Source organism: Apium graveolens, chromosome 9 (assembly GCF_009905375.1).
Source record: "Apium graveolens cultivar Ventura chromosome 9, ASM990537v1, whole genome shotgun sequence".
NCBI classification, from domain to species: domain Eukaryota; kingdom Viridiplantae; phylum Streptophyta; class Magnoliopsida; order Apiales; family Apiaceae; genus Apium; species Apium graveolens.
Genome location: NC_133655.1, coordinates 26,224,609 through 26,248,821, shown reverse-complemented (window position 1 = coordinate 26,248,821; position 24,213 = coordinate 26,224,609). Strand labels below are relative to the sequence as shown.

The 24,213-nt window shown below is 31.4% G+C and overlaps 3 protein-coding genes and 1 non-coding gene across 6 annotated transcripts; 2 read left to right on the top strand and 2 right to left on the bottom strand.

Annotated features, from left to right (window-relative positions):
• Positions 1–2,172: 2,172 nt before the first annotated feature.
• Positions 2,173–2,244, top strand: TRNAW-CCA (transfer RNA tryptophan (anticodon CCA)). Its single transcript has one exon. It is a non-coding gene; the product is annotated as a tRNA-Trp (tRNA).
• Positions 2,245–5,345: 3,101 nt separating this feature from the next.
• Positions 5,346–5,786, bottom strand: LOC141685145 (uncharacterized). Its single transcript, XM_074490266.1, has one exon. It carries the CDS (start codon positions 5,784–5,786, stop codon positions 5,346–5,348), a length of 441 nt encoding a protein of 146 aa, XP_074346367.1.
• A 1,196-nt stretch (positions 5,787–6,982) lies between these two features.
• On the top strand, positions 6,983–13,907 carry LOC141684542 (pachytene checkpoint protein 2 homolog). Of its 3 annotated transcripts, none has more exons than XM_074489569.1 (14): positions 6,983–7,293; positions 7,419–7,482; positions 7,702–7,808; positions 8,912–8,979; positions 9,502–9,605; positions 9,682–9,786; positions 10,190–10,279; positions 10,354–10,429; positions 10,915–10,984; positions 11,074–11,144; positions 11,382–11,472; positions 12,995–13,128; positions 13,316–13,442; positions 13,531–13,666. In XM_074489569.1, exons 1-13 carry the CDS (start codon positions 7,146–7,148, stop codon positions 13,439–13,441), a joined length of 1,254 nt encoding a protein of 417 aa, XP_074345670.1. In that variant the 5' UTR covers positions 6,983–7,145; the 3' UTR covers position 13,442; positions 13,531–13,666. The 3 variants fall into 3 exon arrangements, with proteins under 3 accessions (XP_074345670.1, XP_074345671.1, XP_074345669.1); XM_074489568.1 differs by having other exon boundaries at positions 6,987–7,293; positions 13,311–13,442; positions 13,531–13,907; XM_074489570.1 differs by lacking the exons at positions 12,995–13,128; positions 13,316–13,442; positions 13,531–13,666 and adding an exon at positions 12,669–12,955.
• A 724-nt stretch (positions 13,908–14,631) lies between these two features.
• On the bottom strand, positions 14,632–16,748 carry LOC141686875 (pentatricopeptide repeat-containing protein At3g48250, chloroplastic). Its single transcript, XM_074491967.1, has one exon. It carries the CDS (start codon positions 16,611–16,613, stop codon positions 14,724–14,726), a length of 1,890 nt encoding a protein of 629 aa, XP_074348068.1. The 5' UTR covers positions 16,614–16,748; the 3' UTR covers positions 14,632–14,723.
• Positions 16,749–24,213: the final 7,465 nt, after the last annotated feature.

Genomic DNA, 24,213 nt, shown 5'->3' with positions numbered 1-24,213 from the left:
CATCAAAAGAAGGTAATAGAGGTACACATTTTTTATTTTGTCAAATATACATTGAATTCCATAGTATTTTATTAAGCTTCTCCTCTTCTTGCATTCAGATATGGACGACCATCAGCAATTGTCCGCTCTGGATGTTACTCAAGTAGCTTGGACATTGAAGGTTCGAGCGAACAATCCCACTTTTCACATCTATTGGAGCATACTCTACACATTAACATCCTGATTCTAATCTTGATGCTGAGAAATCCTAATTTTTTATGCAACAAGATATAAATCAGGGTTTGTCAGTATCAAGATTAGAATGAGGATGTGATTACAATCTTATCTCTCAATCATATTATCCATTATTACAATTCACATAGAATATTATGGCAAATTGAGCATTAGGATTAGAATTAGGATGTGAATACGAATACTATATTGTTTCATATCTATGTTTTTAGTTAACTTTTTTTAAATAACATTTGCAGAACACACATATGATTGCAATCTTGCCATTAGCTATTTGGAATCAATTTGTGATTTCCATGACATCTCATGTTCAAGACACTTCCAACAAATCTTTTAGAAAACTGGAGAAACATTTTGCAAATTATAGAGCATTGATATGGATCTGTACTGATAAATCAATATTTTAATTGTATAATATTTAAACGACGAGGCATCGCAATAATATTAAAATACTTTTGAATACAAATTTTCCTTTAGCAGAATAATGACTTTTGTTTTAATGCACTAATTTATATGTTTTGAATATGTATTCAGGTAAAACATTATGATTTTCAATTCAACAGTTTTAAAATAACTTATATTAGTATTTATATCTTTTAATTTTCAAAATTTTAAACAGCGAGGTGTCGCCGTAAGGCGACGCCGAGTAATATTGCACTATTTTTTATATTTAAGTTATATATATAGTAATACAGTTAGAGAGTAATTGTCAAAAAATGATTTCAAATTCACATGTGTAAGCAATATATATAAAAATGTAACATTGTAGTTTTCAATTTAATTGTTTTAAAATAACTTATATTGAGTACTTTCATTTTTTAATTTTCTAAATTTTAAACTATGAGGTGTCGTCGTAAGGCGATGCCGAGTAATATAGAACTAATTTTTTTATATTTAAGTTATATATAGAGAAATACAGTTAGAGAGTAATTGACACAAATTAATTTCAAATTCATATGTTTAAGCAATATATATAGAAATGTAACATTACAGTTTTCAATTCAACGGTTTTAAAATAACTCATATTCAGTATTTACATTTTTTTAATTTCCAAATTTTAAACTGCGAGGGGTCGCCGTAAGGCGACGCCGAGTAATATTGAACTAATTTTTTATATTTGAAATTTATATACAGAAATACAGTTAGAGGAGTAACTGACAAAAATTGATTTCGAGTTCACATGTTTAAGCAATATATGTAGAAAAACGTATATGTGAAAATTGACTTTAATAGATTTTTTTTAATCTCAATATACAAATATAATCCACTGTCAACTTTCATTATTGAAGTAGACACCATTGTATAATGCTATACAAAATTGAAATATCTGATTAGTAATGTTTAGACACTAATAAAAATCAACCAAGTTTTTCTATATGCCAAATCTATTCACATATTGTGTACCAATCTAATGCAAAGTTTAAGCAGGAACAAGATTGATAAAAATATTCTCATACTTTAAAGAATCCTTATGGTGTACCATTTATGTTATGTAATATTTACTGGATTTTTTTAAAAAGTATTTAATTAAAAAAAATATTTACTCAGTTTTTTGTAAAAATTATTAAAATATTGACTACTAAAAATGTAAAAAGGAAATGTTAAAATATAAGTTAAAAGACTTTTAATTTGGTTAAAATGTGAGAGAAAGAAAACTAAATTAAAATGCTGAGATTTAACGTTAAACTATAATATCAATTTTATATTTCAAAATAAACGGAACCTAAATAACTGTAATAAATAAATTAAATAAAACTAGAAGATAACCGTTTATGTTATAAAAATTACAAATTTCGTGAAAAAAAAATTAAAATTGAAGAAATTTGGAGCGCGCGTAGCGCGGACAAAAAGTCCCTAGTTATGATTAAAGGTCTATTTTAGTTTTTTAAAAAAACACCCTGGATTTGGTATATTTAATGAAAACAAAGTATTTTATAAAATGGATCTGTGGCGCAATGGTAGCGCGTCTGACTCCAGATCAGAAGGTTGCGTGTTCGATTCACGTCAGGTTCATTCTTTTTATTTTTTTGGTGTCATAATAACCTTTTGACGTTAATAACCTTTTGACGTAGCCTGTAGGTTGTTGATAAATCTATATATTATAAATTGGTGGATAACCCTTTTTTAAGGTTTTTATTTTTTTGTGTTATAATAACCTTTTGACGTAGCCTGTAGGTTGTTGATAAATCTATATATTATAAATTGTTGGATAACCCTTTCCTAAGGTTTGGTATTCATATTTTGGCTCGGATATATTTTTTAACTTTAATTTGACCTACTGGACTATCCATTTTTAGGTTTGGTATCCATATTCGGTTTATAAAAGATCCATATATTTATTATGACCCGTTTTAGTTATAGAAACTTTGCAATACAATTATAAATATGAATTGTGTTACTTATGGTAAGTTTTTAATACAAATTTGAAGTAAATTTTAAATTTTGACAGATCTATTTGTAGAAATAATCTCATAAAATATATAACATAAAAATAACTTATGTAACGAAAATAGTTTTTAAATAAATGTATCATAATATGTAGATGCAATACATTTATTATATAAATAATTTAATCTTTCAAAATTATATTATTCAATTTTAATTATAAACTTATTTATTTATTTTATTAAATAATTTTTGAAATAACCGTATGCAAAGCACGGGTTATAAACTAGTTTATAAAAATGTGTCGTACAGGTTCAATTGACCCTGAATCAGCGAATGTAATTGGTTTTAGAGAAGCGTTGAGCAGGATTAAAACACATAAGTGGTCTTTAGGTGGAGTTGGAGATGGATTGCTTTTGTAGTGGTACAGGCTATCAGAAGTGCAGTTGCCCATGGTGTCAGTGTCACCTTTTGGTCAGGATGTGAAACAAGGTAAGGAATGACATTTAACTTTTGTGCACACATTTCTAAGTGCTTTGATCGCATAGTTAAAATAATATTTTTTAATTTTTTTTTTGAATAAAAATATATAACTAAAATTTTAATTTAGAAAAAAAAATAAAAAAAATATTGTATTATTTATCCGGTCAAAGGACTTAGAATTGTTGCAAGAAAGTCAAACGATATATAAAAGAAAATAGAGTGAGTATTCTTTATCATTTGTTTATCGTTCTTCCACCAATGTAGCCCACTGACACCGAGTAGCAAGGGCCGCGTGTCCTTTCCCAGAATGAAGTCTAGATAGGAAGGATGTTCCTACAAATGATTGGATTAGGGGTATTTTTATATTTGGGTTATTATGTTTTCTAAAGGTTATTAAGAGTAATTAAACTACCATTCCAAAAACGCAATTCAATTGAATTTGAGTTTCTATATTGAATCGAGTCGAATTCAGTTGAGATAACAAATAAGATATGCTTTCTTTTCAATTCTTTCACTAGTTTCCAATTTTCATTATAGTAAAATTGTAGTATGAATCAAGAGAGATGTTAGAGTCCCAAAAATAGTTTCCAAAACCGTTTCCGGATGATGAGTTGTTAATCTTGTTATTGGATGTTCGATCATAAATGAAATTGACCCTGTGTATATTAATATTAATATGAATCCCGAGATGACACGTGTCATTTTGAGAACGTTTTTAAATTTTTTTTGGGTATTTAATGAATCAAATATAAATAAAGAGTAACTATTAAAAGTAATGCAGGAATTGACACAATAACTAATTTAATAACTCATCGAGAGCATAAATATTTATATTAATTTTAGGGGTGAACTAAGAAATGGTTGGATATACTCTTGGATGGAATAATCTATAGATATTTTTGCAAACTCCTTTTTGACTTGATTTGCACTTCTGTAACCACACTCTGGATCAACCAGAATCTTGTTCCTTTTACCTGTAACAAGAACATTGCCATTTTTTCTTAATTAATAACTTTGAAAAAGATTATCTGAAATGATTTGATACTTCCTGTGTTTTGAAAAACTATAGATATTGTCACATGAACTTGTTCAATTTCAGATATTTTTCAAGTTAGGCATGGTTTTGCTTTAATCTAATACTGCTACCTAAAATAAGTTCTGCGTGTCTCTTTTCCTTTATCTTTGGCTGGCTAGAGAATAAGATGCAAAGGCAGAACTCATCTATCATCTCGGAATATTTGGAACAGCTCCACTCTATATATATGCACCTTCCATTATCACTGCTTCTGCAAAAACAGATTGCTAGATTTGGCCACGATTTAGTCCTAACTACTAAAAATGTTTAAATTCAGCTCGAGCAACAACGATGATCATGCCAATGACAAGCTGGATTATGGCTGGAACACCACATCCCAGGGGTACCATGATCATCTTCTAAGGATCGAAAGGATGCCTAGTGTTGTCACTGATCTTCCTCGCTATCCAAATATCTACATGATGCTGAACAATAACAATAATGCTACTACACATAAAGGTGAAGCTCCACAGGGTCATAAGAAGGTTCACTTCATCAAGAAAGAGAAAACTAAGGAAGCAAGCATTGATGCTGAAGCTGATGGATTCATCAGGCAAAAGCACAAAAAGTTTGAGCTAACCAAGTGGGAGACCTTCAAAGCAGTCTAAAAGTGTGGCAAGTCGATTAAATATGATGCATAAGAAATTATCAGTTTCTAAATCACCCTAAAATAAACTGTTCACATCTTTGATGTATAGCCAAATTTATACAATTAACTTGGCAATCTACATATGTACTGGAACTTTATAAGCAGCTACAATATGTAATGTAATTTACTAATTTATCACGAGTTTGATGTACTTGTAGCAGATAATTATGGTTTTTAGAAATGAACAAAGGCACTACACTGATGTTCATTATCATTCTTCTCCTGAATATTACTAGATTGTCTTTACATTTTATGAAACTGATAATTATCTTGAAACATCTAATTAGCAAGAGAATCATAACTCTTGAGCTTTATCAATTGCTACCAAGAAAACAATGACTATAGAATGTGATAAACATTGGATATAATAAAAAAACCTACAACTTAAGCCTTTAAGGTATGAGTAATACACATGTAAAACTTAACCCTCCTGCTTCCAACTTCCAGGGGAATATACTGAGTATGTTTTTCGTGTAGTATGAGCGAGCAAAACTCTGTGGTGAACAAAATTGAGTTTCATTCTCAACGAGGAATATCATCTCCCTTGAACCTTCTCGATGACACTCTTCCTATCAAACTTGCTAAACTATTAGAACCTTGCTTAGACTTCCTCTTTTTCTCCCCTTCACCTGCCTTATCCAAGTCGAAACAATGATGGTCCAACACTAAAGCAGCATCAAGTTTCTTGGACACACTAACAATCTCATAAGAGTCCCAAAGTGACTGCCCAAAGTCCCAACTTGCATCACCACTACAAGTATGCTTCCTCGATAAGGACTTGTTGCTGTTAGCTTCGAGCTTAAATCGAGAAGGCTTGCTCTTAAAATTCATCCGGGGAGCATCAAATTCACTGGTAGAAGTTGAACTATTGGGACTTGTTGAGTGTCCATACCATGCTTGTGCCACAGCCTTAATAATCTCAAGCTCATGCTCATCGTTTACCTCTCTTTGTTTCTTCTTCATTAATAACTACTACTACTTAATAACATATACGAGCTAGAGCTAGAGCTAGCTGAATAATTTTTATTCTTTGCATCTGGGAATATTTTTTATATGTTTGTTAAATGTTACCTAGTTGTGGACTTGTGGGTGGATAAGAGCCTTACATACATTGGTGATACAGAATTGAGAAGCTTGAAATATTAATTTGAGTCCATAATCAGAAACCAGTGCTGGCAATGTGGTGTGGATAAAATTGTATGAGAAATAATAGATTGTCTATTGTCATCATCCTAAAATATCATATGCTTCTACAAAATTCACATTTTTTTGAAAACTAAATGCACATTATTTTGAAAACTAAAAGCACATATATATATATATATTTTCTATAAAAAAAATGCACATATGTTCTATAAAGAATAATAGTATTTGGAACCTTTATAAATACAAATCATAATATAAAAAAATTATAATTTTTTCGGACTGACCTGTTATGGGTTATTAGATATGATATACATTCGATTCTGGGTTTAAATATTAAATTTTTAATTTTTGTTCTTAAATTTAAATAATTTGATCTACACATCTTTTTATATACAAGACATTTTCACCCCTTTATCTAATAAATAATTTCGTATTTCTTCTATTACATGTTACGATAATTGGAATGAGATATAATTTAAAAATGACTGATATGATAATGGAGTTAAAGAGAATAGTTTTGATAGAAAATGTTATACCCATTTAATGGGAACAAAAGTATTCATTTTTAATTATCAAATTTTTAATCAAATACTAATACATGATAATATATGATACTGAATTTTTAATTTCCATTAATCAAACTCATTAATTATGAATCGGGAATATTGGGAACATTAATCATGAATCAAACGCCGATTTGTTACAAACTAGATATATCATACTTGTACTGGATGAAATAACCGGAATAAAGTAGTTGAAAAAGGGTCGGTAGAAAAATTGATTTTGGAAAAATTAGATAATTATTTGATTTTTTATATGTATATATTTTAATATAAAAAATTAAAAACGATAATGACGAGGTTTGATGATATATTTAGAAATTTTTCGTAAAAATTAAAAAATATTTTTTTTCAAAAATACAGGAGGAGTTGCTTTTGCGATCTAAAAGTACAACAATGTTAAAAACATCCTAAAATAATAATTCTAACAATAACAAAATGGTAGTCGAAAAATTAATTACAGCAGTCTTCTTCCCGCGCGCATTTTAAAACAAAATTATAAACCTCCCCTTTCCCCCATTTTGAAGATTTCTAGGGTTTTTTGTTCTCTAATTGCTAGCTACTGAGAGAGAGAGACAGAGAGAGACAGAGAGATAGATATATAGAGAGAGAAGAGATGAGTACTCCAATGGAGATCTCGGAACAGCAAAATCCTGTTAATGTCAACACTTCCGACCAAAACGGTATCGTTTTGGAAACTCCTCCTTCTGCTCTTCCTTCTCCAGTACCTGCTGCCATTCCTGAAGACAAATTTCTCGTTTCAGGTCTCTTTTTTCTCCCACTCTCACACCTCTACAATTTAATCATTTACAATTACACACATTTTTATTTGTATTTTACTCGTGACATTATAATGATGTTTTATGTGAATTTATATGTTTAATTGCAGTTGAAGTATGCTTGAAATCATCAAGTACAGCTCGAATCCAAGATGTTCAATCTGCCGTTGAGAAGTACACTCTCGTATCTTCGTTCTTTACTTATTTAATTTTTTTACCTACAAACTCCCCTAATTGATTGAAATGTGTACCCTTATCAGTTGTATAGTTTTAGTATTAGGAATATTTGATTAATAGACGTATTTGACGAGCTCTCGGTTTTTCAAGTTTTCAAATATTTTTCTGCAGTTTAAGTGCTTTTGATTAGTATGTTGTGATTATTACTATGCCCAGGATGCTTGAAAAGAGAAGCTTGAGCTATATTGATGGTCCCATTGTGATACCACACGATGATCAGTTTCTTGTAGACAATGTGCAAAGAATATGTGTTTGTGATACAGGTGATATTATTAAATTCAAATTCCCAAGTTATTATTTGTTGGTTTTGGTTATGAATAGGATCTCAAATGAGAGATGCGTGCCCAAATATAAGTTAAATTATTATTACAATACATAAGCCCTGGTCAGATTATTGTCACAAAAAACTCCAATAAAAATTACTTTACCTTAAAATAGATGGAGTTGTACTATGATACAGAAGTTCCTCCTTTGCAATTATAAGACAAATTCTCAACTTCGCAGTAATCTGCAAAAGTTTTAATATTTCAGAACCACTACACAAGATACGCTTTACTAGTTTAAATGTGTATAATTTAAGTTAGTTTACGAGTTACCACAATGTGTTACACCTTGTTGACATCTAATTATTTACACACAATTCAGTCAGAGCATAAGTCACAGGTGTTACCATTGCACAAAGTTCGTAATTATCCCTAAATCCTCTCAAGTCACTTATAGTTATCATATACAAAAAGCAAAAATAAATAAACCAAAAAGGCGTATAATTGGGGATACAAGAAATTATTAGATTTTTTGAGATTGACTTTGCGTTTATGAGGATGGGGTTGGGCCGGAGGCCCTGAGCATCCTTAGCTTCACGAGCAGCTCGTTTAGCCAAATTGGTCGGGTGACGCTTGCTTTGAGTATGGGCCAGATAATTACCCTCATTGTTATGAAGTGTCAAACAAAGCTTGCATTCGTAGCTTGAGTAATTTTTATTGGAGTTTTTGTGACAATAATTTAACAAAGGTCTTATACATTGTGCACCTATCTCAAATCAGAGATAAGTGCACTAATTTTAGATAATGTTTAGAAGATATTATATATGCAATTCATCAAGGACATTCTAAGTGCAAGTCCATTTTTTCTTGGCTTTGGTAACGTGTTCAGAAAAAAATATGATCCTATTATCTTGGAAAAATGTGAGTTACTGGAATGATTCTTCATCCCTTTTAACTCTTTCCGTTTTATAATGTGACACTGACAAGGGCAATTAAGTATCTATTTTAATTTTCTGATTCTAAACCTTGCATCCTCCTTAGTGTTGGTTTCTTTGCACCTTTAACTTTTGGTTTTCTGCAATCTAATTGATGATTGTTTTCAGATGTATGGGTGGAGAACCATGATATTTTATTGTTTTGGCAAGTGAAACCTGTAGTGCATGTCTTCCAGGTATTTTGTAATGACCTTTGTGAGCTTATCCTAAACCTTTTCATTAGTATATGCATTTGTATTAAATTCACATAATGATAAATATGATATCTTCACCCTAGTACCCTAATATTATAATGCATGCTCATGTCAGACAACTCAAACAAAAGATGTTTTTCATCCTCCAGTACATTCAATCTTTTACTCATGCAACCATAAAGTTTGCAAGAGATTCCTGTTGAGATGTCCCATAAAGCTTGGACATTTGTACATATAGAGACTTTTTCCTTACCTTGTCTGTAAATTTTCTTTGAAATTGCACATTAGAACACTTCTGACCTCACCATATGAATATTAAGTGCAATGACTTTTTTGATGTAACCCTAGACCCAACACATCCTGTGGCTAGTCCTTGTAAATGAAACAAATCCTAGAAAGTACTTTTAATACTTCGTTCCATTTAGATGAGTATTGCAAATTTTGGTGTAATGATTTTGACAAAATTATAGTGAATCTATGAAATTTCTGAACCTTCTATTACAGCTTAGTGAAGAAGGACCTTGTGAAGACTTAAGTGGGGATAGCAATCTTTCTAGCTTTAATGAATGGATGCTTCCTGCAAAAGAATTTGATGGAATGTGGGAAAGGTCGATCTTCAATTGATTCTCAACTCTTTAAAAATCACAATTCTTAACGCTGAAATCGTGATATATGCTTGTGCAGCTTGATTTATGAGTCAGGCCTAAAGCAGAGGTTATTGAGATATGCAGCTAGCGCATTACTTTTCACCGAAAAAGGTGTTAATCCATTCCTTGTGGCATGGAACCGGTATGAATTTCTTTGTGGAGTTGACATGTGTACTTAATCAATATAGGATATAATCACCTGAAGTTGTAACTGAATGTTTTTTAGGTGTATAATTCTTTTGATCAGTTGTTGCATTCTCGTTTCCTCAATATATACACCACAACTTGTACAATTGTATGATAGAGAAATTATGCAACACAATACTAGATAATTTGAATTATCATACTCATCTAGTTGCAAAAAAGCTATTGTGCTAAAGTGTTAATATAAATAGTAGATTGTTGCATCCAAGTCATAATATTCTAACATCCTAAATGTTAATAAGTTTCCAGCGTACATGTTAGAAACCCTCTACTTCTCATAGAACCATTTTATCATGAATGTTTTGACTTCTTCCTGGTACTATATTTTTCATTTTTTTCAGGATCATTCTTCTACATGGACCTCCAGGGACAGGCAAGACATCCCTGTGCAAAGCGCTGGCTCAAAAGCTGTCCATACGTTTTAGCTCCAGGTTCTTACTATTGCACATCTTTAAACACTGTTTCATTGCACTTTCCTGCTAACATGTACCTCTTTTCCAATCAGATACCCACAGAGCCAGTTGATTGAAGTGAATGCCCATTCTTTGTTTAGTAAATGGTTTTCAGAGAGTGGAAAACTGGTAAGCAATACAAGAGTGACATCGTGTTAACATATTTCTTTTCCCCTCTGAAACCTTATTTGTTTGATATCTTGCAGCTTATATATGCCACTTACATTGTTTATATATCAGTATGGGGATATGAATACGTAATTTACTTCCAAACCCCAGACAATAGGATCCAAATGCAACCATGCATTCTGAATTACAAAAACAAACGTATCAAATGTGTTAAATCCATATTAAATAACTTGTTGATAAGTTGAATTTTTGTTCTCTTAATTGAGAGGGTCAATTATGGTTATGGCATGATGAATTATAAATTCCGTAAAAGGCACTCTCACGTTTTCTTGCTTCTGCATTCTTCTTTACATGCTTGAATTCTTCTACATTCAGTTTTTCCGCAGATAACAGGGCACAGTACAAAATCCGAGTGCAAATAATTAGCTAATTAACCAAGGTCAAGTTTGTACCTTAACCAGATGTGGTTCATTTATATTTTTTAGGTTGCAAAGCTTTTCCAAAAAATTCAAGAAATGGTGGAAGAGGAGAACAATCTGGTATTTGTTTTAATAGGTGAGAATGATTTTCAAGTATAACTGTGTCATGTTTCTGCTTGTCTGTTTATTTTAGTGTGTATTCATATTGCTGGGTCAATTTTGCAGATGAAGTTGAAAGCCTTGCTGCTGCTCGAAAGGCTGCTTTGTCTGGTTCAGAGCCCTCAGATTCAATACGGGTATATAGCTCTTGCTTATTTAAAAAATATAGTAATGCAAAATCAATCACACCACCGTTATAAAAAAAATCATGATTTATCTAAGCACTCACATTAAATTGAATGACATTTTACTTTTAGTTTTACATTACCAACACATGATAAAAACTGCTGTACATAGAGTTAGATTTATTCATAGAAGCATGTAGTTTAATGTTAATCTTCAAGGCATCTGGAAACTTGAATGTGGTTTTGCAGGTAGTCAATGCTTTATTGACCCAGATGGACAAACTGAAATCTGCACCAAATGTGATAGTTTTGACAACATCTAATATAACTGCTGCTATCGGTAGGTCACGAGGATATACACTAAGCTGTAGAATTCATAGACTCTTGTGTATATATATATATATATATATATTCCTTTTTATTACCCATTGTGGTAATTAATAAAGTAATGATTAACATATAACAGATACACATAAATGATATCTTTGGAATGCAGAACGTTCTTATGATAAAAGCTAAAAATTTATACGGGTATCTATATCTCATAAGCTCCGTTACCCGGACTCTTCAATTTTGCCCTCATAGAGGTGTTGATCGGACATGACATGGGTGTGGATATGGGATCTGAATCGGATTCTTCATTTGCAAACTACAAACTTCAGCTTTAAGCAATCTAGTTCAAAATGATTTATAAGGCCTCACAACAACTTGTTTCTACAGAGAGATGTCCATGGATTACCATTTCCATGTTATTCTTTTAACTTATGCTATAAATTTGACAAAAACAGTTATTGTATATGTTTTTTTATTGGTAGAACTTCGAAGACACTAAATTACAAATTTTAAATTTATAAAATTTAGGTATAATTTCACTTATGTGAAGGTTATATGAATCCCCTCACCTGTGTCCAATTTCGGAGCCTTATCCACAAATCCTAATTTTTTAAATACTAAGTGTCTAACACTTGGATCCGCACGCGTGTCCGACACATGTACCTGAGTCCGGGTAACATGGCTCATAAGCGCACATGTTTTTAATTCTTTCCTTGCTATGTGTCTTATCAGGCAATTTATTTCTCTGAGTTTATCCCTTCATAGTTAGTGAATTTATCCAAGTTTATAGCAATAACATTTGCTCAGGCAGGAGCCTTGCCATTACTATCAACAAATCCTCGTGTGATCTGTTATTATTGTCTCTTGCTTACACGATACAGAAATGAGCTTAATAATAGGGTAGTGACGGTAGTCATAATTTGCAACCTGTATTTACATCTTTCCTGTACAATTATAAAGTTCTCCCCACAAGTCCAAATCCAGCCTATTTTTTAACAGAACTGCAAGGTCCAATCTTTTATGTTCAATTAAATGGAGATAAACAATTGCCAGTGAAGTGGCATGTGAAAGAAAATTGAGAGAAAACATTCTGAAGCTGCAAAACAGATTTACCCCTTGATATAACATTAGAATTAAATAACTTCATTCTGTATTCCATAAATGAGATAGACAAAACATGCTAAACAATTTTATTCATAATAGCATGGCTGGACGTTGCACCCAAATGGGCCATACCGCCTTGTGTCTTGGAACCAACATCTACCTCACGGAACCAGCAATCTGTTTCTTGCTTCTTTGTGCTCAGCTCTAGCTTTTTCAAACGGCATTGACTTGGCCAAAATCCAGGACGTAATATGGACAGAATATTAAGTATCTATTCCTTGCTATATGTTTTACCAATTTTATTTTGTTTATGATTATGAGAGGTTTTCTTTTTTCCCTTGTTATTAAAGAAATAGTATCTTCTTATATATGTTCTTGACATCTTGTACTAACACTTAATAATATGCACCTTTTTTCTGTTGCAGATGTTGCTTTCGTTGATCGTGCTGATATAAAAGCTTATGTAGGTCCTCCAACTCTTCAAGCACGTTATGAAATATTAAGGTCCTGCTTGGAGGAGCTTTTACGGACTGGAATCTTATCTTACTCCCAAATGCAGGTGTGCATTAAAAGCAATATTCTGCCATATACGTTTAAACCCAGATTTTTCTTTTTCATATTTTTACAACACGATGTGGCCCTAATATAAGTAGGTGCTTGGTTCCAATTCCATATCCTTGTTCCTTCATGCTTTATACAAGATGCTAACAAGAATATTAAAAAAATACTGAAATGCTGTAGGACAGAGTAGGTTTCCAGTCTTTGCCAAATTACTGTACTTTGAAAGAGAAGTTAAGTGCAGCAGTAACGCAAGAGTCCCAAACCTCATTGCATCTATGCCAACAATTGTTTCAAGTCGCAGAAGCATGTGAGGTCAGAATCCATGACATTTGGATCGAATTAAATTAAAATTCAATATTATCTTAAATGTGTGATCGAGTTTGTAAGTTTTTCCGTGCAGGGTTTGAGCGGAAGATCATTGAGAAAACTTCCATTTTTGACACATGCAGCCCTTTCCAACCCTAGTACTTGTGAGCTGAACAAGTTTTTGTGCACAATGAGAGATACAATTAGCAGAGAGCGCTCTGATTTACCTGACTAAATTCAATAACTATTGAGCTGAAAAATTCTTGGTGGAAAGCATGAATTTCCAATCCTGCAGCAGGCGTGACTTAAGATCCTTGGTATATGGGTGACAGGCTAAAACAACCTGCATTGAGCTTTGCTGTTCCAAACAGCTGGTTAACCTACTTAGTTCTGTTGTACAGTTACCATATAGAAATGGGAAATCACAACTTACTACCGCATAGTAATGTTTCAGTTTTTCTTTTTTCTTCATTAATTTCTACACTAGACTTCTATTAACTTTCACTATACATAAAGTTACGCCTGCGTCTTATTTTTTTTTATTAAAACTCAAAAGACTTTGAATTTGATAATTGTTTAACAAGCAATACATATCCAGTCTAGAGTTAGGCTCGGCCCGACTCATTTACGGCCTTGTTACATTTGAGCTTCATTTTGCTGTGTTATGACTCTTAAATTATAGGATGACAAATAAGGAAAACTCTTCTAGCACATCGACAATACCTCGAATATTTATTTTAAAAATTAGGTTTTAATTGACGTTTACAGAGACAAGTAAAGCAACAATTTGAACATAACATCTTCACATTCTATCACCAAAGATGTCTTCCAAGTTCCAATTGTTTAGCCAAAAAACAAGAAAAGAAAAAGGATGTGTCAAGCAAATTGAGCAATAGGGCATCATTGCCTACAGATTAACGGTGGCTTATCTTGCTAGTTCAGTGAAGGTTGATGCTGATACATGCTTCATATTAGTCACTCCAGGCAGAACCTGATATTCTCCAAAACTGCTAATTATATTTGTTTACCAGAGAATTGCCATGACTTCCAAATATGATCGAGTTAATTTTAAGGTAGCTTGTTTCAAGAAGTATAAAAAAAACCTTTGCATTATGCCTAATACTTGCATCTACACATTCAAAAGGATATGCTCTCCCGAGACAAATCAAGAAAGCTAATATCGTAGATAAGGTAAGAAGAAAGGCAACATGTTGCATCCATTACTACCTAAACCATGTAATAATAAATTGAGGGAGTTACAACATGAGATAACTTTATTAGGAATTTTCATGAACTAGCAGTGGTTCTGGTCTCTAAAGAACCAAAAAGGCTGCATATAGCCTTATGCTTGCGAATATGAAGAGGGCACTTGTAAAGCAGATCTTTTGCCTCAGAATATCTACCTTCCTGAAAGAGAGCTTGAAACATGATTTGATAAGCTGAAACAGCTGGATAATCTTTGGAACTCAACACCTTGAAGAAGTCCAGGGCATTCTCCACAGTTCCATATTTTGAAATATATTTATTAAAAGGTTCTGGGTAAGGTGGATAATTGTGTTTTTTCATCAGCCTTAAAAGGTCCAGGGCTTCTTCAACTTTCCTTTCTCCTAGAAGCGTGTCAATGATATTTTTAAAAGTAGCTTGCCAAGGTTTCAAACGAACATTTTTCACCAATTCAACCAGCAACTTGTATGCCCCAGAAGTTTTGTTCTGCTTAAGGAAGCCTTTAACTAATATGTCCAGGAGATCGGCATCAGCATCAAAGTCGTTTTCCATCATCTTTGCAAAAAAAAACAATGCCTTATCAACTGCACCAGCTGCACAATGTCCTTGTATCAAAATTGTCCACGTCTTCAGATCAGGAACACATCCATTTGCTTCCATAATATCAATTACTTCACATGCCTCTTCTAGTCTTCCCGCTTTACCAAGTCCATAAATCAACTGGCTGTAGGTTATGTTATCAGGCTCATGTCCTCCTTTTCTCATGGCTTCCATAATCTCCTCTGCTTCCTCAAACCTTCCCACACTAGTCAGGGACCTATGAATTCCGTCATAAAAAGACTTCGAGAGCGTATGTCCTGCTTCTTCATATTTCTTCGCAACTCTGAATACCAGCTCCATATCTGGATTACTATTTGCAGAAATGCTCCGAAGTAGCAAGCTACAATCATTCATCGAGGGTTTATACGGGCCATCCATCATATGCTCATAAAGTTTAACAGCGTCTTCTAACATCTTGATTTTCTGAAAGCGCCTCGAAATCTTCACATATGTATCAATATCAATGTCATGACCCTCACTCTTCATTTCCTTAACCATAATCCAAAATTCATGAATACTATCATATCTTCCAAGAACCCTAACAATTGCATTATAAGTCACCGCATTATGTTTCCAACCACAACCCTCATTAAGCCACTTAAAAACTCTCACCGCCTTCAGAGGACTCTGTCGAAGTTCCTTCAACACCCCAACAACAAAATTATCAGAAACAGAAATCTTCACATCCAACAACCTTTTCTCAACCTCATCACTCCACTCCGAACCCATAACCACATCAACAAACTCCTTGACAACACTATCCGCAGCGTTATCCTGAACCATCCTATTATAGAAATGTGTAAAAGCTGAAGCTTCATTACTCATCTTCTCATTCTTAAAACCCAAAAGAATAGTTTTATACGTATCCCCATCAATAAAAAACCCGTGTTCTTTCATCTTTGTCACAACAATCCAAAACTCCTTCATTAACTTATTACTAGCCAAAATTTGAAGCAACAAACTATACATCGCGGAACTAGGCTCAAATCCATTTTCATCGACAACCCAGATAAAGAATTTAAAAGCCTTAAATGGGTCTTTATCAAGTCTTTTTAAAACATAAATAACATTCCCATGGGTTAGTTCAGGCTTTGAATCAAACAGTTCTTGTTCTAATTCTTTTGACCAATCTTCAGACACAACAAGCTTTAAAATTGGCTCAGGTTTCGATGAAAAGAACAGATTTTGATGGCTAAAAACACAAATGGGTGCGTGAAATCTTGCAAAAAGTGATGAGATTGATGGAGAAAGATGAGTTACCTGATGAGAGAGTGAGTGAGTTGTAATGAACCGAGTCGAGTAGATCGAGTTGGTGAGTTTAAGTGAGCTGAGAATTCTCTTGGTTTGATTCATTATTGAATGAAGTGTTTTGTAATGCAGTCTGAGAAATCAAAGTGAGTATGAAATGGGTACTTTTTGTAGGGTTTTAGCTTCGGGTAGAACCCTAATTTTGAGCTTAAGCCACGTACCTGTAGTTTTTTGGGTACGAATTTATGTCCAAATTTAATTTAATTTCTTAGATCTATACTATATTATAATAGTCAGAATATAGATACGATTTGATTCAACGGTAATTCCCTAATTTTGATTATTACAAAAATAGATAAATAGTGTTATATATCTAATAAACTACTAAATTATTAAACTACTATAATATAGTATACTTATACTACTAAACTACGAATACAACTTATCATATTATTAAAAGATATAAATAATAGTGTTACATATCTGCTAAACTACTTGAAATAATCTATTTATTCTACTAAATTACGACCACATGTTATTCTATTATTTTTATTATAAATTTATAATCATTATATATTTATATAAATATTTTAAAAATATAATATAACTTGATAAATAAAAATTTAAAATATTAATGGAAATATTTGTGTTCTTAAGAATTCATATATATTCTCCAAATGTGTGCGTGAGTTATAAATCCCGTGCGATGCACGAGTTTCTATTAATATTTTAAATTTTTATTTATCAAGTTATATTATATTTTTAAAATATTTATATAAATATATAATGATTATAAATTTATAATAAAAATAATAGAATAACATGTGGTCGTAATTTAGTAGAATAAATAGACTATTTCTAGTAGTTTAGCAGATATGTAACACTATTATTTATATCTTTTAATAATAGGATAAGTTGTATTCGTAGTTTAGTAGTATAAGTATATTATATTTAGTAGTAGTTTAATAATTTAGTAGTTTATTAGATATATAACACAATTTATCTATTTTTGTAATAATCAAAATTAGGAAATTACCGTTGAACCAAATTATCTCTATTCCGGCTATTATAATACACTCCACAAGTTCTCAGGTTCGAATCCCCTCAACAATAAACATTTATATTATTATTTATAAAAATATATATAAGTTCTCAGGTTCGAATCCCGTTAATAACAAACATCTATGTTATTTATAAAAATACATATAAGTTTTCGGATTCAAATTTCACTCACCAACAACAAACATTTACATTACCATTTATGAATAAGATCTCAACAATTATATACTATTTATACTATTTGAATCTAACTTGAAATTATAGTTATATAATCATTATTTAGTATTTAATTATTTATATAGAATTATAATAAAATTATATGAAATAAAATTAAAAATATATAAATATTAACCAAGACTCGTGCATCGCATGGGCAGTAAGCTAGTTATACTATAATAACCGGAATGAGGTATAATTTGTAGTTTGGTTAACCTCTCATTTTGGTTATCCTTTTTAATCACGACCGTCAGATCTTCTTCATCAAATAATCAGAATCATTAGATCCAAATACTAAAAAAATACACTCCACAGATTCTCATATTCGAATCCCGTCAACAACAAAAATTTATATTATTATTTATAAAGATATATATAAGTTCAGGTCTGAATTTCGTTAACAACAAATATTTATATTGTTATTAATAAACATACATATACGTTTTTAGGTTCGAATCTCACCAACAACAAACAATTACATTATTATTTATAAAAAAAAAATCTCCAATCATATATAATTTGAACTAAACTTGAAATAATACATAATGAAATTTATAATTATATAATATTAAGCAAGACCCGTGCATCGCACGGGCCGTAAGCTAGTGATTATTAATTTTAGGTACTTAAGTAAATTTTATTATGGTCACTATTGCTAGATTTTGAAATGATGATATATAATTATGGAAAATGATACAAAGTTCAAAAAATGTTTAATAAATAATTTTAAAATACTTTTATGTCATCCGTATAGAAAATATTTTAATAAAAATATGATTTCTCCCTGCTTGCACTCACACGTACACCCCAAATTAAAGTTTGACACATGTCATGTGATTTGGGGAACACTTTTGTACCAAATATTACGAGCCCTTTGTTAACTTCAAAAAATATTTACAACCATAAGGATAACTTAGTTATAATGGATTTAAAATAATAATCTCTTCTATATCTTCTATATATTAAAAGAGTGATAGGGGGCAAATTAAGCCATTTTAATGGTTGTGAAATTATGATTTTACCTTTTTATGTTAAAAATTTATAAAAATGTCATTCTTACACAATTTTAGGTAAAAATTAGTAGAATTAATGTATTCACTATGAATCCAACCCATTACCTCCTACTTATCAATTTTATGTCACTGCCACATGTGCTGCATCACAGTTTGAATTCATTTTAAAATTCTTATTACATAACTCATATTCCCTCTTTTTTTTATCAAGTTCTCTTTTTATAAATTTAATCTCTGAGTAAATAAAATACTGATTGATATTATTTATTGATGTCACTCTATTTTTTTACCATTTTACCCTTATATACCAAAATTTTTACAAAAATAACATTCTAATATAATTGTGCAAAAATAAGAAAATTAGGTGGATGCTAATAATCGAACACCTAGCATACTACCAGGAAGCTGATCTCTATATTACAAAGATCTTTCATTTTATTTAACATTCTTATTAAATAAAGCACATTCTCACTTTATGTCCTAATTTCTTATATTATTTTAACTTTGAGCGAATAAAATGTTGATTATATTTTTGTATAATTTCATTTTTTCAGTTTTTATAGTTTTATATATAATTATAAATGCAATCATTTATCATAAACTTTATTTATTACCCTTAAATTATTTTTGATTAAATAATGTAGAATATATTTTTAATTATTATAACATTATTTTATGTACTTTATTTAAATTAGTCATATTACTGATAGGGGTGTAAAGTGGGGTGAAACCGAACAAATTCATAATTAAGAATAAGATTATTTTAATATGTAATGTCTATTTTTGAATTTAATATAATTTGATTCAAATATAATTTATTCTGGGGTATTATAAATCAGATTTAAACTGAATTTGAGCATTATTTATATAATTTCTTGGACTAACCGAATGGTATGTGAGGCCTCGTATACTTGACAAATATTATCTAATAATACACCGTGTGATTTTTATTTAAGTTATTGATAACTAATAACCTGAAAAAATTGAACTTTTTACTGGCTAACGATAACAACAAAATTTTCTACAAAAATTTAACAAACAAATATTGAAAAGCGTAAATAAATAGTTTATAATAGATGACCATTGATTAAATATATTAAATTTCAGGGCAAAAAATGTACATCCTAATTAAGGTATGTTCGTTCTATTTATTCTCATTAATTTTTCTCATACTGTACACTCAGTAAAATGACATGTCATTACTTATTAATTTTGGTGTTTATTTCACTCTCACGAATTCAACGACTTTTTTTAAAAAAATATTCACACTTCTCAAATTTCTAACTCTTCATATCTATTCACCCTAAATGTGAATAACTATGTTGAGATTATGAAACATAAGATATCGCAAACACAAAAGATATTATCATCGATTAAACATTCTACAGTTTTTTTTGTAAATTTAAATAAGCAAAAACTTAAAAAATTGAAGTGAAAAAAATATGCGTCTTTCATAACAGATTTTTATAAGATAAATTAAAATGAAACTCAAAGTTATATCGATTTGTTAGGTCACACAACACTGTAGAAGGGGGTTGAATACAGTGTTATTACAATCAAATCGATTTCGAACACAAGTAACAGTAAACAAATATATTCAATATAATAAACTCTGTTACAATGGAATTGTTCTCTCTCAGTGATGAACAAATATCACTAAGAACTGCTAGGTTACAATGTATGATCTTCTCGATAATGATAACACATATAGTGTAAACCTATGTCTGTGTTTATATAGTACACAGTTACAAGATAACTTCTAATTGATATGGAATATACTTCTGTCTCCTAAAATATATCAATCAGATATCTTATACAAGTCTTCTTATCTTCTAACTCTTTCCATGCATATCTTTTTTTGTTTTAGTCTCGATCTTCTATCCTGTAAATCAGCTTCCTTCCTTAAGTGTAAGTCCTCCCGTACTTAAGTTCTGATATGACCTTAAGTTCTGATATGACCTTAAGTTCTGATATTTATCTTCTGACTTCCAGTAAGTACTGATTCCAGTAAGTCCTGATATTTCCTGTTTGTTAAGATCTGAAAACTAAACATGAAACATATTAGACATGACATCTCAAATATATCTAACAATCTCCCCCAACTTGTAAATTATGCAAAAATATACAAGTTAATAGATTTGATGATGTCAAAAATATTTAAGTTCAAATGCAATAAGAGTTTAATAAGACTATTAACTATAACTTACAGAACATGCAGCTTTACCAACATCATTGGATCAATCTGAATCCATAATAATTCTTAACAAAATCTTTTACCAGCTTATCTTCAGTTTTTCTCAGAACTTCAACTAACTGTGCTTTGACCTGTATCAGTTCTTCATCTTTACTGTCACCAATTTGATAAATGGCTGTTCTGAGAGCTTGAATTGATGTTCTTTCAAGTCCATCACCAAGTCTGATAACTCTAAGATATGAAGAGTCTTCATTATAACATAAACATCTTCCTTTCAGAATAACTTCCACCTTAGCAGAGTTCTTTAGCATAGGAATTTCTCTTCCATCATCTTCAGTAATCATTGGAATGTACTGAGAAGCCTTTGTACCAGAGATTCTGAGAAGATCTCTTATAGCCTTGAAAATGTACTCTGACCATCTTCCTGTAATATCAGATTTTACTTCCAGAAGATAGTGAATATGTTGAAACTCTCTGACAGACTTTTTTAGCACATTAGTATCAGCTAGTCTGTAAGTTCTTCCATCATTGAGAAAGAAGATCAATTTCTCTTTTAGATTTTCTTTATCATGAGAATCTATCACAATTTGAGCAGACAACACTTTGTCAAGGTGCTTTTGTTTGATTTGTTCACATGGTTTGTCTGTCAACATGAAAGAATCTCTTAGAGTAACTTCCACTCCTGTTTGTATCTTTTCTTCATCAGAACCTAATCCAGCTCTATCTCTAGGTTTCTTGGCTCTCAACCCAAATGTTGCGAGTTGATTAATCATAAGATTGGACTTTGGTTCAACTGGAGTAGCTTTCTTCCATAACAGCTTCTTCTTATCAGCAATTGTCATCTTTTTCAAATCAACTTGAGCATTGTCAGTAGTTGATGTCTTGATAGCTTGATCAAAATTTGTTGTTTCTTCTGTAGCTTGCTGTTCTTCATTCTGAACAACTTGATAAATGTCAGAGGTTGTTTTATATTCTTCAATTATCTTTCTTCTCTTCAGAGTTTGAACAGTTTCATCTTCTATCAAATCATCATCATGCATTGTAGCTTGATAGACTGGAACGAAAGAACTTATCTTTTTCTGAATCTTTAACGGTTCACCAACCTTTTCTTTTCCCTTTGACTTAAGATCAATCTCAGTTTATAATCTAGTCTTGGACTTTGAAGCCTCAGAATTTGACTTTTCCTTGATAACAATGCCTTTTTCCTTAGGCCTTGGAGGTTTCTTTGCATCAGAAGTTTTAGACTTTAGATTTGTCTTCTCAGCTGTAAATATAGCTTCTTCCTCCTTGAGAGTTTCCAAATCCATTTCTGGATTTTGTTTCAGAAATAATCTTCTAGCTATCTCCTCATCAAGTGTCTGGATTTTAGGATCTTTGTAATAAACAGTAGTCTGCTTCCCCTTTAGCTTCAGAGTTTGTAAAAACTTCTGAGAGTCTTTAGATCCTGACTGAATCAGGATATCATAACTTGACATCAGACTTTGCTTATCAGAACTTGACTTCAGACTTTTAACATTCACAGCATCAGAACTTGACTTGTTCTATGTAGAAGATTTTCTAACATCAGAAATTACTTTTAGTGAAGATTTTCCTTGAACTTTTCCTTGACCTCTGCTCTTATCAGAGTTTCCATGGTCATCATCTTTGTCATCCTTCTTCTTCAGTATTTGAGTAGGTGGGCATTTGGACTTAACTACCTTCTCCCCCTTTTTGGCTTCATTAGGAAGTAAGAGAGAGAGAGAGAGAAGAAGTTCAACTGAAGATTAGATCTCATCCAATTGAGCTTTCTGAGAAGCTTGATTTTGTATGTTAGGTCACACACACTGTAGAGGGGGTGAATACAGTGTAAAGTACAATCAAATCGAACTTTAATAACTCAAGTAACAGAAAACAAACTTTATTGAAATAATAAACTCTGTTACAGTATGGAACTGTTACCTCTCAGTGATGAACAAATATCACGAGAGCTGCTAGGGTTACAATGAATAATATTTTCGATAAATGATAACATTTATAGTGTAAACCCTATGTCTGTGTTTATATACTACACAGTTACAAGATAATCGCTAATTGATATGGAATATAATTCTGCTTCCTAAAATATATCAATCAGATATCTTTTCTTCCAAGTATTCTATTCTTCATAGAATTCCTTCTTCATGCATATCTCTTCTTATGTTTATCTCGATCTTCTTTCCTTTAATCAGCTGCTGTCCTTATCTGAACGTCCTTCAGTACTTAAGTTCTGATATCCATCTTCTGATGATTATCTCCTGATAATATAAGTACTGATATCCTTAAGTCCTGACTTCTACTAAGTACTGATTTATCCTGTTTAAGTAAGATCTGAAAACTAAACATAAATCATATTAGCCATGACATTATCAAATATATCTAGCAATCTCCCCCAACTTGTAAATTAGCATAATATACAAGTTTAACAGATATTTGATGATGTCAAAAACATTAAGTACAAATGCATGAAAATTAGACTAGATAACTATAACTTACAGTCCTTAAAGCTTTACCAATCTTTAACTTCTGATAACAACTTCAGTCTATACAAATATCAGAATTTAATCAGTTGTAGATCTTGACTTGGCTTCATCTTCTGATCTCTCTGATGTCAGGAGTTATTCTGAGATAGTTCTTTAACAAACATCTCTCAGCATATCTAAGTTCATCAATCATCCTCCTTTTAGCATCTTTAAGCTCTGCAGTATCTTCACCAATTTGAAAGATTGCAGCCCTGAGATCATTAATCTTAGCTTTTCTTATATCCTGATCCAGTCTGATCAAATAAGCTTTATCAGAATCAAGATTGAATTCCATAGCCCTGTAACCCAGAAAGGTAGTTATAATCTTAGCGGTGTTGGGCTTCATTTCAACTATATCACCCTTGTGATCTCTGTACTTTGGAACATATGTGTTGTCAGACTTAACAGAATAAAGCCTTTTCTGTCTCTGAATCTGATCCTTCAAATAGTTTGCAGCACTTCCTGTCAATCTGTCATTCACTTGAAGTAAGAATAATACATGCTCCAATTCTTCAAAATACTTCAATGTAATGGCATTTTGCCTTATATGATAAACCTTACCATCTGTCATGAAGTACAACAAGATGTGTTCTTTCAAGTAGGTATGGTAAACCATTTGTATAGATTCTAGTTGATTCAATCTCTCAGGAGTTGCTCCAATACCTGGTTCACTCAAGGAAGTTGGA

Excerpts from the sequence above, each read along its gene's own strand:
- LOC141685145 (XM_074490266.1), bottom strand. The coding sequence starts at position 5,786 with ATGAAGAAGAAACAAAGAGAGGTAAACGATGAGCATGAGCTTGAGATT.
- LOC141684542 (XM_074489568.1), top strand. The coding sequence starts at position 7,146 with ATGAGTACTCCAATGGAGATCTCGGAACAGCAAAATCCTGTTAATGTC. Across the intron at positions 11,473-12,994 it reads TAATATAACTGCTGCTATCG|ATGTTGCTTTCGTTGATCGT; the intron begins GTAGGTCACGAG and ends TTTCTGTTGCAG. Across the intron at positions 13,443-13,530 it reads AAGTCGCAGAAGCATGTGAG|GGTTTGAGCGGAAGATCATT; the intron begins GTCAGAATCCAT and ends TTTTCCGTGCAG.
- LOC141686875 (XM_074491967.1), bottom strand. The coding sequence starts at position 16,613 with ATGAATCAAACCAAGAGAATTCTCAGCTCACTTAAACTCACCAACTCG.